This window comes from Acanthopagrus latus, chromosome 18 (genome assembly GCF_904848185.1).
Source record: "Acanthopagrus latus isolate v.2019 chromosome 18, fAcaLat1.1, whole genome shotgun sequence".
In the NCBI taxonomy this organism is placed as follows: domain Eukaryota; kingdom Metazoa; phylum Chordata; class Actinopteri; order Spariformes; family Sparidae; genus Acanthopagrus; species Acanthopagrus latus.
In genome coordinates, this window is record NC_051056.1 from 18,498,867 (window position 1) to 18,515,025 (window position 16,159).

At 46.5% G+C, this 16,159-nt stretch overlaps 1 protein-coding gene across 1 annotated transcript; it reads right to left on the reverse strand.

The window, feature by feature from the left end:
• Positions 1-5,081: 5,081 nt before the first annotated feature.
• egr1 (early growth response 1) lies at positions 5,082-8,761 on the reverse strand. The gene is made up of 2 exons (XM_037077581.1): positions 8,066-8,761; positions 5,082-7,197 (listed from the first exon to the last, which is right to left on the reverse strand). The coding sequence occupies exons 1-2, from the start codon at positions 8,274-8,276 to the stop codon at positions 5,879-5,881; spliced, it is 1,530 nt and encodes a 509-aa protein (XP_036933476.1). The 5' UTR covers positions 8,277-8,761; the 3' UTR covers positions 5,082-5,878.
• Between the last annotated feature and the right edge of the window lie 7,398 nt (positions 8,762-16,159).

A 16,159-nucleotide genomic window follows, 5' to 3' on the forward strand; every position in this document is an offset into this window, starting at 1 on the left:
AACGCCTGTTGGTCCCTTGTCAAACATTTCAGTAGTCTCACGAATGCCAAAACCAGTGGCGGACAGAGGATGTTTGAGAGCAGGGGCAACAAAAAAGGGCACCAGCCGTATGTGGTAGGGCTCCCTTCTTTCCCTGCCAGGATCCCAAGCAAACGCAGAACACGCCAAGCAAAGAAATAATGTTTGAAAACGAAAGCAAAAAGATAAGAAAACAAATGAGCTAATTCACCAGTTGTCACCAGCACACGTTCAGTCACATTAGACACACATATATACACACACACACACACACACAGACTCACAGCACTGCAGCTCTCACCTCTAATCGGGGCCGTTGTGACAACTGGGTGGTTGCTCTGAACTCTTGAACCACAGCTCAAGCAAAACCAGTGACCCTGAAACGCATCCCTACTGCTTCACGTGGAATAAAATGGGTCATGGAAACAGGCAGCATAATGAGGGGGAAAAGCAGGGAGGGGTATTGATTATTGTTTTGTTGCAAAATTAGCACAGCTGAGCGCTCTATTAATCTACTACAGCTCTACAGATGTTCCCAAATTAAGGCATGATGATTTACACGAGTCCCCAATATAAATAACCACATTATTTATTTTGTTTGAGCTGTCGTTATTTAGGAAGCGACGTCTTGCACGGTGCCGTCAGAAGCCTCTCATTTGCAGCAGGAAGCCATCTGCTGCTGAACATGTATCCCTCTGATAAAAACAGACAGGTCTCTGAGAGGCATGACTGCATTTATTTACCCAGCCTCAGAGACCCCGCTCAGGGACTGCATATGATAGTCAGACTCGCAGACAGAAAAGAAAACAACTCGAGCCCACTCACTAGCCTTAACACATAAAGACTTATGAGGGCCTGTTTGCATTTCAGAGCCACCCAGGTGCCTTTTGTGAAGCTGTAGTGTACTTGATGCCGAGTTGAAGAGGTGTCATATTTGGAGGTACTTAAGCATGCACTGTTTTGTTGTCTGTTCAAAGCCATGTACTTCAAACAAGCATGGCTTATTAAGTAGAGCTAAAGTTGCCAGGACACCTGTAGATTATTGTGGAAGTGATACGTCAAAAAATCTCTTTTGTGTGCCACAAATAATTTCAAAGACGCTTGTGTGAGTTGTGCGGCTCTTGCATCTCGTGGGGTTTTTTTGAACACACACGGAGCCAGCAAACATGCAAAACATTCGCACATCTTAACACAAAATGCAGAGCAAATTTGTGACATTTTGATTATCTATCATGCGCCTCTTTTTCTTGACGTGCCAGGCGGAGCGTCTGTTGTGTTCAGACTGGTCTGTGTGTGCGTTTCATGTGCAGCGCGAGGGTGACATTAAATATAAATGGACTGCCACATTTTGCCCAGGTTTGTCATACTTACACTTTCTGATTGATGTTTGTTTCAAACTGCGATATGCCGAGCACGTTTTCTGAACGCTGTGCCTGTAAGTGTTGCAATCTACCTGAAATGTGAACTGAGAGGAGGCTGGAAATCAAGCAGTTTAAATATAACCTACTTTTCCCAAAAGGCTCAACAGGTGTCGAGTGTAAGAGGCAGAACAGGAGAGAGCACCTGACGACTGTATCAGCGCTCCCTATTGGCGAGATCAGAAAAAAGCCGTATCCCGGCGAGGTTCTGAACGCGAGATCAATGGAGCATATTTAAAAGACATTAGAGAGCAGTCCTCCTGTCATATCCCTGTGATAAAGTACAGGAATCTAGCCTTCCAGCATACAGTACCGTGTCTGTATGAAAGCGATTCTCCAGTGTCTTTCCTCCCGTGTTTAATCTCCACGTGGTGGTGAAGGATGGCGTTAGGCCACCGGTGCATACGTACAAAACTGGACTCTGGCCTCATCCTATAGGCCCCTCCAGACTGGCCCAGGAGATGTCAAGGGTTGAGGGCAGAGGAGAACAGATAGCTGCTGGCCCCGGAGCCCCTCATTCACTCTCTAACTTGCTCACATTAAAGAGAGCTCTAATCACTGCGGGGACTTGGCCAATGATGTGCTTATCAAACAGCATATTTCAAAAAGGCATCTTAAAAGGCCCGAGGGCGAAGAGGCAATAAGAGCACATTTGTATGTGGATGAAAGGGAAAAGTGCAGACAGACCTTGCATCAGAATACAGAGGGGGGGAGATCATTAGCATCTGCAGCAAAATATGCACCACCAGAGAGGGGCGAGCGAGGCAGTGACAGAGCGGGAGAGAGAGGCAGCGAGGTGGCGGTGGGATTGGGTTGGAGGGTGGTTGGGGAGGGAGAAAGAGACGTTCTTTTCGCCATTCGTCCTTTTTTGTTTTACGCAGCTCCCAAAAAGAATAGGAGAACAAATACATTTTTGAACAAAGGCAGGGCTCTTGAAGTGGAAGCCCGTTGGGGGCGTGAGGTGGCTCCGTTGCGGGTTACAACAGAGTGAAGCCACGACGCAACTGCACTCTCGCGCTCCGCTCACACCTCCCTAAACAGATCGGGCCCAGCACGTGAGCTTTGATTTGCGAGGAAGAGCCTTAAATCAGAGCAAGAGGAGAAGATGGGCTACACAATCCCCCTCACACTCTGAGGGATATCGGCTGTCTGTCTCTCCAGCATTTCAGTTATGGACTGTGACAAGACTGGTTGAAACGCTGTCTCTCCACATGAAAAAAAGGGCTGAGAGAAGCACAGCCTGTGGTTTTCACATCGAGTTAAAGAGTTTCCTAAAAGCATGGTTGTATGAGAAAGTTGTGATGCAAAAGCTGCTGAATGGCTCTTGATTTGGAGCCACAGACCAAAATAATGCTGTAAACAATGACAGGAAATGACAGATTTCAGGATTTTAAGCCACACAAGGAGGCTAGAGATTTGCCCCGAGAAAGTGGAGCGGCAAACATCTTTGTTTAAAAAAATCAAGATGATTTGAGATGGCGTGGAGATCAACCGCAGTGCCGATTTGTGACTCGATATCGTCTATCCTCTTATCTTTGTGTTTTTCATTTATTTATTCAATTGCAGCAGTGGTGCAGATTTCATTTTTGCTGCCTTTCGCTTTATCATTTGGGAGTGTCGACACATAATCACGCAGACTTACACACACACACACACACACACACACACACACACACGTGAACTGTGTCAGCAGATGCGAGGGTGGTGTCCAGGTGGATGTGTTTCATGGGGATACTGAGCTTTAACCAAGGAAACGCAGGGCAGAACAACGGCTGCTAACACGGCAGATTTCACACAATTACACACTTACACATCGCGGCAGCAGCGTGCAGACACACAGCGGGAAACAGCTACATTATTCAGAGACTATACGCAGCCACTGTGTGTATCACACACAAAATGCCGGCATACATGTGCGCACACACTCGCACACACTGATACAAACACGCACACAACTCAACAGACCCAATTTAGAAAGTCAATTTGGGATCAGGAGACCAATTATCTTAATTATTTTCCTTTTTTCCCTCCATCACTCTCTTCTACTTGTTTTCCTGCTTTCTATTTTAGCTGTGTTTGCATTTGTGAGTATTTTGGTTAGAGCATTTCACAACACAAAATTACTCCAAAGCTCAAGGAGGAAAAAAAACAAAAAAAAAAACTTCGGAGGTTTCATGTCTACACAGGCTTAAAAAAACCAAGCTGTTTTATTTTCATACTCAAACATGTAGCAAGAATCCCTTCGCCTCGAGAACAGTGGCAGATGAATAATGACGGTGCGACGAGGCTGTTATTATATTCTGCTTGAAAAAAAAAGACCCAAAAGAAACAGCGGTTAAACCTTCAGGGCCAGTCTGTTCAGCTGCACCCGTGCAACAATTCGGTCTAACCTACACGGTTATTGCCCAATTGTGTGTTATGGCTCATTCAGTGCGAGGTGACAGCATCTCGCCGACCACATTTTGCGGAAAGGAAGGTAATTATCATGTGATGGATTTCACCTGCACTCTGTGAAAATAAGCCCTGTGCATGTCTAAGCACAGTCGGTTTCAAAATATCGCTCTCCAAAAAAAAAAAAAAAAAAAAAAAAGAGGGAAAAAAAAATCATTCCTCTAACAGCACCAGCACACAGAAGGGGAAGGAAATGTTTTTTTTTTTGTAATTCTGCCTAAAGATCAAATTGCTGGAAGTCTGTGTGCTCAACAGTGAGGACCAGCGTGTATCACAAAATCTAAACGAAATGGGAATTTAGATAAACGTAATATCTTCAAGAGCACGCTGGATCTTGATAAGAATTCCTCATCTTCTGTGTTTATAGGCATGGGAGTCATGCGTTAGTGTTATCATTAATACAGGGTTCAATTGGAGAACAGCGATTGAAACAGAGTGTTCCTATAATATCAAGCCGTGCAGATTTCTTTTTTTTTTTTTCTCAAGTCAAAGGCTGCCTCCCTGTGATGTGAAGTCATTGTACAAATCTGCTAATAATCTGCATACAATTAACATATAAGATGATGGAATATATTATGGTCATGTGTGAAGGATGTACATGATGAAATGAAGGGCGGGATAGGGATGTTATTGAGACGCCTCTCTATGTGGAAAAAAACCCAAAAGTCGGACAAGAAAGAATGAAAACAAATATACATATATATTCATATTTTTATTTATATTTCATTTCTGGGAGGATATCTTGTACACCAAATATCCCATTGGCAGTTAAGCGCATTCAATGTGTTTAGAAGCCAGAAACAGTCACTTGTTTTAACAAACACAAATACAAAATAAAGATAACCACAAAATAATGAACTGCATGTATATAACATACAAAAGAATCCCATGCCTACTCAGTAGGTAACTTCAACATTCCAGCTCTTGAAGATGTGGATATTTACACTTAAGTTTTACAAAAATATACTTTATAATTTTTCTCCTTTTTTGCTTACATTCTAATGAAATGAAGCGGTGCCCTCATAGCTCGTCCCTTTTTCCTCCCTCTGAGTATGACTTACATTCTGTAACAAAAATATTCCCTCAACCCTTAAGGCGAGATGCAGTGCATCCTCTCTCGCGCACAGCCGAGTCACAACATCAGCAAGGCTTCACAAAAGGCACCAAATAACGGGAGTGTTTGTCTTGTTTAGATTTTTTTTTTTTTTGAACGTTTTCTTTTTCTTTTTTTTTTAGTCTTCTCTCTGTTTTTCCATATAACCGAGCGATATGTCACATGTGAGAGAGAGAGAAGGAGATCGTACCAGTGGATGATATTTACAAACAGAAACTAACATCACTCTTACTCATGCTTGAATACTTAAGTGCTTTTTTTTTTTTTTTTCAAACAATGTCAAAACGTATCACAGCATCATCACTACATAATAGAGAACGTATGTAGAAAATATGGCCCTGCTCACTTCAAATAATACAATGCAAATATGCAAATAATTTTTCACATCAATGGTACCAAAGAATGATAAAAACGAAACATGGCACATGTACAATATACATATATGGTAGCTTATGTATATCATTCAATGTCTTTTGTACTGTATGAGTGCCTGCAAGGGCGAACGTGTCTCAGCACCACAACGGCTGGCAATCTGTTTGTCTCTTGGTGTTTGTGTACCGGATAGTAGAGACTGTCAGTGCCGGTTTCTACTCTCTATCTGTTGAGTCCCGTATGCATTTGAAGTGCTGCATTTGTTTTACAGAGTCAGAAAAAAAAAATCCCTTTTCATCTTCTATTGTCTTTGCCCAGTCCTTGACATGTGTCTTTTTCTCTCTTTCAGGTAAATCTCAAGATTCACCTAACACTGCACAGGGAGCAGACAGAAAAGTGCTTTTTGGAGGGGAAAACAAAGTCTTTTGATGCTGATTTCTTTCCCCTCAAAGAACCTTAAGGAAGGAGAGGCGCGGAGAGACTAAAAAAAAAGTTTTTCTCTGTCTTAGCAGATCTCGATTGTCCTTGGGGAGAGAGTGGTCTGCATGTCTGATAACGGGGTGGGGATAGGGGAGCTGTAGATGTTGGAGGCGACTGAGGAGGGGAAGGAGGAGGCGACCTGGGACTGAAAGGTGCTGGACATGGACACCGACGGGTAGGTGGTGGCGATGGAGGGAGATGGGTAGGAAGTGTGGACGGGAGAGGAGTAGCAGGAGGTGACGGGAGAGGGGTAAGAAGACACTGGAGAGGGGTAGGAGGTGATAGGTGAAGGGTAGCTGGAGGCAGGTGAAGCGGCTGATACCGGAGCTGCTGTTACTGCCACTGCTCCCGCCTTCTCCGCTTTCTTGTCCTTCTGCCGTAAGTGGATCTTTGTGTGCCTCTTCCTCTCGTCACTGCGGGCAAACTTGCGTCCACAGATCTCGCAGGCAAAGGGCTTCTCACCGGTGTGAGTGCGGATGTGTGTTGTCAGGTGGTCGCTGCGGCTGAAGTTGCGCATGCAGATGCGGCACTGGAAGGGTTTCTGGCCCGTGTGGATGCGGATGTGACGTGTCAGCTCATCGGAGCGTGAGAAGCGACGATCACAGGTCTCCACGGGGCAAGCGTAGGGCCTCTCGTGAGGAGGTGTCTTGCTTGGCCGGGTGGGGTACTTGCGCATGCGGCTGGGCTTGATCAGCTGAGACTGATAGACACCCTTTAAGTCCTGGGAGCCAGTCTGGGTGGCAAAGGCCTTGATGGTGGACAGAGGAGTCAGGGAAGGCTGGCTTGACTGACTCTGGAAGGGCTTTTGGTCAGGGGGCACCAGGCTGATCTCTCCCTGCTGCTGAGGGAAGAGGTAGTCGGGAATCATGGGCACAGGGAAGCTCGTGCTGCAGGTTTTGCCATTGGGGTAGGCTGGAGGGGGGTACTGCACGCCTCCCGTCGCGCTGGAGAAGGCCTGGCCTTGGTCTGGGAAGATGTCAGAGTTTGGGCTGGAGTAGGTCGGGGCAGCTGAGTAGATGGGGTTGGGCTCGCTGTGGTGAATGGAGGAACTGAGGCTGGAGCTCTGAGATGAGGAGGTAGAAGAGGAAGAAGTGGAGGAGGACGGGACGGATATAGAGGAGGACGAGGTGGTCTGTGAGGCAGCGGAGGAAGAGCTGGAGCTGGGGGCAATGTTGCCCATCAGACCGGTGAACAGGCCCAAGATGGGCTCCGCCCAGAGGCTGTTGCTGCAAGTGGTGGCGGGCTCCAGGGTGAAGCGGCCCGTGTAAGAGATGGGGGGCAGCCTCTGGGTGGGGTAGGTCTGGTCCGGCTTCTCGCAGTTGAAGGGGATGTCAGGTAACGTATCTGCAGGGAGCACAGAGAAAGGGGAGACATTAATCAAACTGTCAATATCCGGAGGGAGGGAGAGGGGGAATCCTGCCAGAGCGGTGGACAGTGTGTCACCCTGATCAGTCAGGTGCCTACGCAGAGAAACACCCCCCAAACTAAACTCCCCCCCCCCCCCCCACAAACTCTAAAACTGCCTCTTCCACACCTCAACAGGAGCTGCTGTGCAAGCTTTATTTACTCGCATTTTCCTCTGCTCACACTCTGTCGATCTTTCTTTCAGTCTGTCTGTCTTCCTGTCTTGCACACACACACACACACCCACACTCACAAATGCACACACCAACACGCACATTCTTGAAGCCCATCACAGAGCCCGAGGCAATTGATTACCGAAACTGCAGTTCAGCTGGTTTTAGGAATGCAATTTGAATTGAGCTGTAGGAGCGTCTAGAGGCATGCAGTGACTGAGCAGTGTTTTGAATCCTCCGAGAGTCGACATGGATTTACAGCTATGAATTAAATTGGTATTATGTCAGATATTTTTAATATCTCAAATTTTGTTAATTTGTAGGATTTTATTGTATTGATGTTTGGTGCCTGAGCAGCCACAATTCTTATTCAAGTATAGCCTATAATTGCAGTTTTTAGCAAACAATTTGTTACCAGAATCCAAGATAAAACACGTTTTCTTAATATGTCATCTGTGGCTAAATGATCAATTCATGATGTAATTTAGCAATTCAGTGCAGAGCATAAATAATAATGAAAGTTCTGATATTTATTTCTCTTAACTCTTCTCTTGGTTTAAGTGCAGCTCAGCAGATGAGATCGAATGTTTAGCACAGAGAACCAAATGTAAAAGAGGAAAATCTCCAGTTCTTACCTCCAGCAAGGTGGTCGTACGGCTCTGCTGGCTCCCCGGAGCCAAAGCCTGCACCTTCGGGTGCGGAGGCGGTCAGGAAGGGGGTCCCTGTAGAGCTGAGCATCATCACCTCCTCCAGCTTTGGGTAGTTATCCATGGGGGAGTGAGGGAAGCTCAGGGGCTCTGAGATCTGCAGGGCTGGGAGGATCATCTCGGTCTTGGCTGCAGCCATCCTCTGCTGGAGCTGCACGGCTGAGGCTGCGCTGGTAGCTGGTGAGGAGTGCAGGGAGGCTGGATGCACGCTGGCAGAGCGGTGCCTCGCAGGTGGAGGAAATCACTTAACCCAGCTCAGGGAGCGCTGCACACTTCTGCTGATGCCGATGAAGATGCTGTTTTCTGCTCCAAGACTCTTGTTCTCCAGTTGTCTTGTTGTTTTCCTTTTTCTCTCAGAGATGAGTACAGATCCACTTGTCTTTTCAGAAAAAATCAAAAGTGTCCTTTATACTCATTCCCTAAGATTCATCAAAATTAATCAACAAATTAATCTTGATTTTTTTTTTTTAATCTATATATTAAATTACTTATCCAATTAGGTTTTGACCTTCTTGGATAGATGTTGTTTTGAATTGACTTTTTACTTTTGTTGTGATATTTCTCTGTAAGGGAGTTCTATGTGTTTGTCTATCTATCTCTGCTCTAACAGTTGCTCTTGTGGGCGCTCAGGGCTCTCTGAGCTGAGAGGTTTCCCTGCATCTTATATACCCTCTTGCCGTGACGTAGATGTCCATATTTGGAGCGGAGGAAGCCCATATTTAGGCACTGCAGTGGAGGACACATGACGCTGGCCTGGGGGGAAAGCAGAGAGGAGAGACTTTATATTAAGCTCTCGCAGTAAATTGCGAAGACTACGCCGCTCTTCCTCTTTCCCGAATCGATGTATCTTCATAGCAGAACAGCTCCGAGAGACAGCAGCATATTTCTTGCTCTGTCCCGGTCGCCCCATAGATTTGATTTGGATTTCCCATCTGTGCAGCAGGCTGCGCTGCTGCCGGAAAGCCCGGCTCCGCCGTGCCTTATAAGGTCGTGACTACATAAGGACCTATTCCGGTGGGTTTCCATTTCCCTGTCCTTATTTGGAACTTCCTGAGGCAGCGCTGATCGCCGCTTGGCAGTGAATGAGAGGCTGGAGTGCAAATCATGTCCTGCGCTCACAATAACTAATGTCAGCAACAGAGTCCTGCTTCTCTGCTTTAAAGGCGAGCTTCAGCGGAGCTATTCGACTTTATGTGACAGACTCTGTGCAACAGGCAAACTGCTGTACACGTGTTTTATTAATGTCAGAGCAACAAAGACCGGAGGCTGGTGTGTACGGTGAATAGGAAAACATGTTCAAGCACAAATGAAACGATCCTGTATTTTTATGATAACTTGCATTTTCAACTAAAACGAGCCAAAAATAATACGAACTGTCCAAAAGTGATGTTTTTCTTTAAGGCTTAAACCTGTTTTACGTTCCAGTAATCAACATTGCCATCCATTCCCAGCCTGTAGCCTTATTGATTATGAATAACTAAGCGGCATGGTAAATTGATTTGGACTTTTGATATAAATGAGGGTATTTCTGAGGCTCTGGGATTAAAATATAAGACCGTGCAAACTCTGTTGGCTCGTTGCAAACTTCCTCTAAATTAACTTTCCATCTCTCTCGGCCGTGTCATTGATTAATGAGAACGGATAGCCGCGGATGCTGACGAGGTGCGGGGCGATCCGTCTAATTGAGGGGTGTCCCCGGCTCAATATTCGGGGAATCTCTCTGCCACTCAGCGGCCTAATGGGCCGCATTAACAACGCTGCGCACAGCTGCCAGGACGCCTGCGGGATACCGATGTTCCCCCCGGCTGCTCCAGCTTCGGCTGGCGCGCCAGCACTCCTCGGTGGATGCTGACGGGAAATCAATGTGTTTCCCTTGCTGCTGACTGGATCTATATGCGAGCAACCTCATTGGGAAACATCGTGGGCAGGACACTTTGAGGTGGCCTGAGAGCGAGAGAGGAGACGGATGGTGCTGAGGGCAGCACAGGTGAGATCAAATATTATTTGATTCAGACTGAAAATACTGTTTAACCATGTTTGTAATCTACAGGTGTCTGTTAATTATTAGATAGATAGATAGATAGATAGATAGATAGATAGATAGATAGATAGATAGATAGATAGATAGATAGATAGATAGATAGATAGATAGATAGACATAAAACATAATCCAGGTGCACACAGTGGGTTTTTGGTCTTTACTGGATTGTGTTCTCTCCCAGGCGTTTCCCATTCAGCCTCTGGCAAATCTCTCTGTTTACCCCCATTAGACTGATAGCAAAATTCTGTCATATATTATGGATGATCTGGAGCAGAGGCTCCTTCACAAAATCCAAATAAGCCTGAAGTAGAGGGCGCAGCTGGAGAATGTGTAATGTTGTTTATTCATGCAGTCAGATAGGTATAAATGATCAAATCTAATCACTTTTGAAGGTATGTGGCTCCGCGGAGCCGTGTTGTGTTTCAGGAGGAGAATGGTGCTCCCACTGCACACACTCCTACAAAAGTTTACATTTGTTTTTCTCAGTGAGGGTGCCACTCCTCCCCGGGCCTGGAGGAAAGCAGAGGGCCAGCAGCTCAGGACATGGCGATGACAGTGGTGAGTAGCACAAAGTGACCAGATCTAAACTCCTGTCTGCGCCCCGCCGTGCCGTCATGCATCAGTTACCAGGGTCGATAAATTTGTGGCAAAGCAAAGAAGAAAGAAAGGAGAGAGCGGATGAGAGAACTCATCATCTGATGACAATGTAATAAAATCAGGTTAGGGAAAACTGTCAGAAAAGTAATAAAGTAATAAAGATGATAAACAGTTTGCAGTGGCTGGTTGGGCCTCCCTTCACTCTGATGCATGGAGGGGGTGGAAGCCAGATGCTGTAAGGGCAGGGGAAGGAGATTTAGTCTGTGTGTTTGTGTGGATGTCGATGTGCACGATGTGTGCACTGTCGCATGTTTGTGTGTGTGTGTGTGTGTGTGTGTGTGTGTGTGTGTGTGTGTGTGTGTGCGTGCGTGCACGCGCTTGGGTCAGCCAGTTCATTCTCCTCGGTGTGTTCCCCATCCTGCCCACACAAACCAGCTAGAGGAGTCCTAGCTCGCCTGATGAAACACCAACACTCTGCCAGCCGGCGAGAAAGCCAGGCTCTCCCATTACCTACACAGCCACCACGCCCCTGCTCTCTCTCTCTCTCTCTCTCTCTCTCTCTCACACGCACACGCACACACACACACACACACACACACACACACACACACACACACACACAAACACACCCTGCATGAGCTGATATTTAATCATGCCCCAATATGCCACAGAGAAAAGATGAGGAAGTACACGGGGAAGCCAAAAAAAGAGAGGAGGAGGTGGAACATAAAAATAAGAGGAGGGGGGCGCAAGGAAATAGAGATGTAATACTGTATGTAACGAGGAGATGGAGGCAGGTTGAGAAAAAGAGATGGAGAAGGTGGGAAGGAAGGGCGAGGGCGATCGAAAAATAGAAAATAGAGAGAAACCGAGAGAGAATCCTCACACCCACATAGTGTACGTGGGAGCAAATACCAAGCTTTGTGCTGGCATTTGTCAGGAGCCAATGCCAGGGAGACAGACAGACACACAGACAGACAGACAGACACTCCTGCTCCTCCGTCACACCTCCTCCTCACCTACTGGGCCGCCCACCGGTGGTGCAATCCCTCCCCATTAGCATACAGGTGTGTTCAGCCTTGTGTTCTCCCATGATGGGCGGACCAAGATTAGAGTGTGGACGATGACAGTTACCAAAGCCTGCGTGTTACATAATGTGGCAGAAGGGATGGGGAGGGAGGAATAATGTAGCGAGAGAGAGAGAGAGAGAGAGAGAGAGAGAGAGAGAGAGAGAGAGAGAGAGAGAGAGAGGAAGGACCTGGCTATTTTGGAGCACTGTAAGCATAGTTTTATTTTGTGGGACCGGGGTGTGAGAGACTTTAAGATGATAAAAAACGCGGCACTGATGTGTTGGGGCCTCTGTAGCACACAGGGAGGGTTGATAATTAAATAGGAGAGGAGCAGAGGCCCGGGTCGTCTCGGGCAGAGTGACAGGCTGAATATTGGCCCATAGTCATAGAGTGATGGGGCGAGGAGGAGTGAACATGATAGGAGGGTATTTGATAAATGTCATTTTTCTCCCAGCTTTTTAAAGTGACGCCGGCAGGAGTGTGCGGCCTGACCTTTTACACGCAGAGCGAGACGCGCCTGGGAAAAGACGAACTGGCGTGAGAGGGATAAAAAACTGTCGGAAATGTCGGGGGAACTGGCAGCGTGGAGGGGTCACGGGAAACCTCCTGACTAATTGACATGCATGAAAAAGCCAAATGGGTCTAATGGGATTCCAGTGGATGAAGACATCCACCACTGTCTGTTCCAATCCTTGACACCTCAACTCGGCGCTCCAGTTATCATAAACCTTGGCTCGCTTATTGAAATCTAACCCCGTTACAATACAATGCAGAAGATTAGGGGGCACCACCTGTTGCTGTGCTGAAGCAGCCACACATTTCCTTTTTTTTCTGTGCTCTGTTCAGAGGAGTCCAGGAATGCCGCCGTGGAATGATTATATGGAGAAGGATCACAAGTTTTCTTTTACTGCGGGAGCTTTTCTTTTTTTGTTTGAAAAACAATCTGCTCGCACTTCACAGTCACTGCAGGCGTCCCTCCCTGTCGCACTACACTCGCCCCCCTTAGGCCGCGGAGCAGGATTGGTATTAGCGTATCACACAGAAACAGGGCCCCAGCTCTATCTGCTTATCTGCCTGTTGTTGCCTCCCGAAGGTGGTAGGTGACAGAGACACAATTACCAAACACGTCCCCCAAGGATGTGTGACTCACCGAGCCCCCGGCATGTTTGTTTGATGCTCATGACAAAAGATCTGACCCCTGACCTTTCAGCTGCCGATGAGTCACAGAAGGACGGGGCTTCCCCGCACCGCGCTGCAGTCACAGCGCAGCAACGGGTAACATTTAAAGGTTGTCACAAAACACTTTTCTGTTTGTCTGAGCCATGCGTACCATCATCTGTGGGCGGCACGACCCCAGTGCCGGTGATGATGTTTAATAGGTCAGCTCTTTCTGGATTTATTGTTCGGGGCCTGCGAAGCTACCACTTTAGTTCAGCAGATCAAGTTCCAAGATCACTGACCACTGAGGCTTAAAATAACATATTCTATAGGATCACTATTTACGCCTCACCAACTAGAGCACCCGTTGTGCTGTTATTGATTGTGAGATTTTGCTCATCCAACAGGTTTTGTACAAACTGCACGTGAGATCAAACCTAAAGATAAAGTATTTTTCTGAGAGAGGCATCTACCATGAACATCTCCTATTGTGCTTCACTCTTTCTTGTCAGTCAGACATGGAAAGCACCTAAGTAGATTTAATCAATTACTGTACTGTCGAGTGGTTTTGAAGTGCTTGTGCTTAAGTTGAGTCCTTCTGTTTAATGCCGCTTTATACTTCAATATAATAGGTTAAAAATACTGTACTTTATAGCCCACTCTATCTTACAGTTATAGTTTCTAATGTCCTCTAAAGAGAAGAGATCACATGAAAAAAACCCATAATCGTGATTTGCGTAGAAAAATTAAGCTTATGTAATTATGCATCAGGATTAACAAGGTAATAATAAATTATATAACAATCTGTTAGAAATGCCATTTTTAAGCAGAGTGTTCCGACTTTTATAAAGATTTTGAGGATAAAACCTCCGTACTGTACTTTAAAGGGTAACTCCACCAATTTTACACATTAAAGTGTGTTTTGGTATAGGCACCAGGGTTTGAAAAACTTTTCACTGGTCTGACACTGTTGGACTCATCACGGACAGTTTAAAAAAAATAAATGGTCACAACCAATACAGCAGAAACCAAAAGATATCACTGTTTTTATTCCACACATTCTTCTTCCTTTTCCTGCCTTCCTAGAGCCTTCATTACCCACAATGCAGCTAAGCCTCTGAGTGACACCACTGTAGGCAATCAACCAGATCACATGTAGCTTCCTTTGGAGTAAAATTGGTGGAGTTACCCTTTAACTCGCTCTCGGTCTTCTGGTATTGATCTGCAGATTTTCTCACAGCACCGCTGTCATCTCTAACATTTAACCCGCCCCAGCAGTCGGCCTTGCTGAAGAGGAGTAAATCAGGCACAAAAACCAGACTAGATCCATTTAAAGTTCACTTCAAAGCTGCCTGGATGTTGCGCCTTATTGCACCGGGACAAAGTATCTTATTGGCTGGCGGACCGAGCTGACTAAACCCGACTGCGCCTCACGCTGCTGACGTCCTCATATGGACAGAGGCGCCGACAGGAAGGTGTGAGGGAGGCAGAAAGATGTGGCCTCAGCGTCCAGACTGAGCAGCAACCCGCTTGTTGTCTTTAGCCAACACGTTTGGGTGTGACTCATGCACACACACAGTTCGGAGCAGACAGAAAACATCCAGACTCACAGACCTGTTTTTATTCTACAACGGTCTTAGGATTTTTCGTTCAGGAATTTAAACTTTGCTTTAGTCCGCAGTCAAGTGGAGCCCTGCCAGTCCACATCTGTTTATGTGGAAGAGCGGCTTTATGCAGCGTGGGTTTATTATTGCATCAGACAGTCACGCCATCACCCTTGCTCACTCCCTGGACCTTGACGTTTATTGAGAGAATGGTAAGGAAAGGGGAGATAGTTTGGTTTTTATCTTTTCCTCCCTGAACCAAAGGCTATAAACACAGAGGCCGAGCTACTGAGAATTTGGTCAACTCGAACCTGAAATCACCCCGACTCTCTCAAAGGATGACCTGTCTAAACCTGGTGTTATACAAACAGGCGCACACACGCACACACACACAAGAACCTTTAAGTTGTTCTCCAGAGTTTATTTGAGTTTTGAGTCACATCAGAAGTTGCCAAGACAAATAGTCTCCCTGCGTCCAATGGCCGGAGCTGTTCCCAATAACTCGCTGTGAAGTGAAGATGACAGTCAGAGAGAGGCACATCAGCTCAGGTGAGACTTATTTGTTTTGCGGTGTCGAAGCTAAAGTAAAGTGAAGGGGTAGAGAGGGTGAGAGGCAGAGAGATAAATGGGTGAGGAGGGATACAGAGGCAGAGCAAGTGATGGAAGAGCGGAGCCAGAAAGCGACGGAGACAGAGAGTGAAGGAGAAAGCGACTGTCGCTGGCTTGTTGACAGGTGGGCCTCGGGGCAGGTACGACAGGTTGATTCAGGTAAGCCCGTCTCCCTCCTTGCCCTCCCCCTCCCTCTCCCACCCTCCAACCCTTCCCTCTACCTCAGCTGGAGACTGCCGATGTGGGATAGCCTACAGGGCTGAGGAGACAGGTCTCCATCAGAAAAAGCCCCCCAACTCTTTACAATCATGCGATAATCATTTAACTCTGAGTGCCACACGTCAACAGGCATGACGGCTGACGAGGCAGACAGACAAGACGACAAACAACAACGAACCGCAACAGCCGTCATATGCTTCCAAGGAAAAAGGAAAAAAAAAAAAAAACAAGGAGTGGAAGGAGGGAGGAATGAATAAATGAATAACTGTCAGAAGCATTTGGCTTATGGGACAATGGGTTTTTCAGGAGCTTCTGCTCGGGGGCTCAATGTCACTTTGGGTCACTTGGACTGAAGATTCAGCAGCGGAGTCTGTGAAGTCTGCAGCAGCCAGAGAAGAAAGAACCTCAAGTGATAAGTAATTGTACATAATCGAATTTGCTTTAGCGTCTTAATTTAGATAATCTATTACAAATTAGCGGGGGGGTCAGAGTTGCCTCTCTTCCACTCTCTTCACGAGAGGACTCGGAAACGGCCGGGTGTGCGGGTTAATGGTGCAACTGGATTAAGGAGACCAGATTCATACATTATGCACGCATTTACCTTAATGGGAGAAACGTGACTGGTAAGCGGTGTTTACATTAAAGGAGGGTGAGAGTTCAGCTGAGCCCAGGGACTATTTTTCTGCCTACGCTGGCGGCAGACACTGTAATGAATTTCTATAAA

Coding starts and splice junctions, on each gene's coding strand:
- egr1 (XM_037077581.1), bottom strand. CDS start 8,276: ATGGCTGCAGCCAAGACCGAGATGATCCTCCCAGCCCTGCAGATCTCA. Junction 7,198..8,065: donor GTACGACCACCTTGCTGGAG/GTAAGAACTGGA, acceptor TGCTCCCTGCAG/ATACGTTACCTGACATCCCC.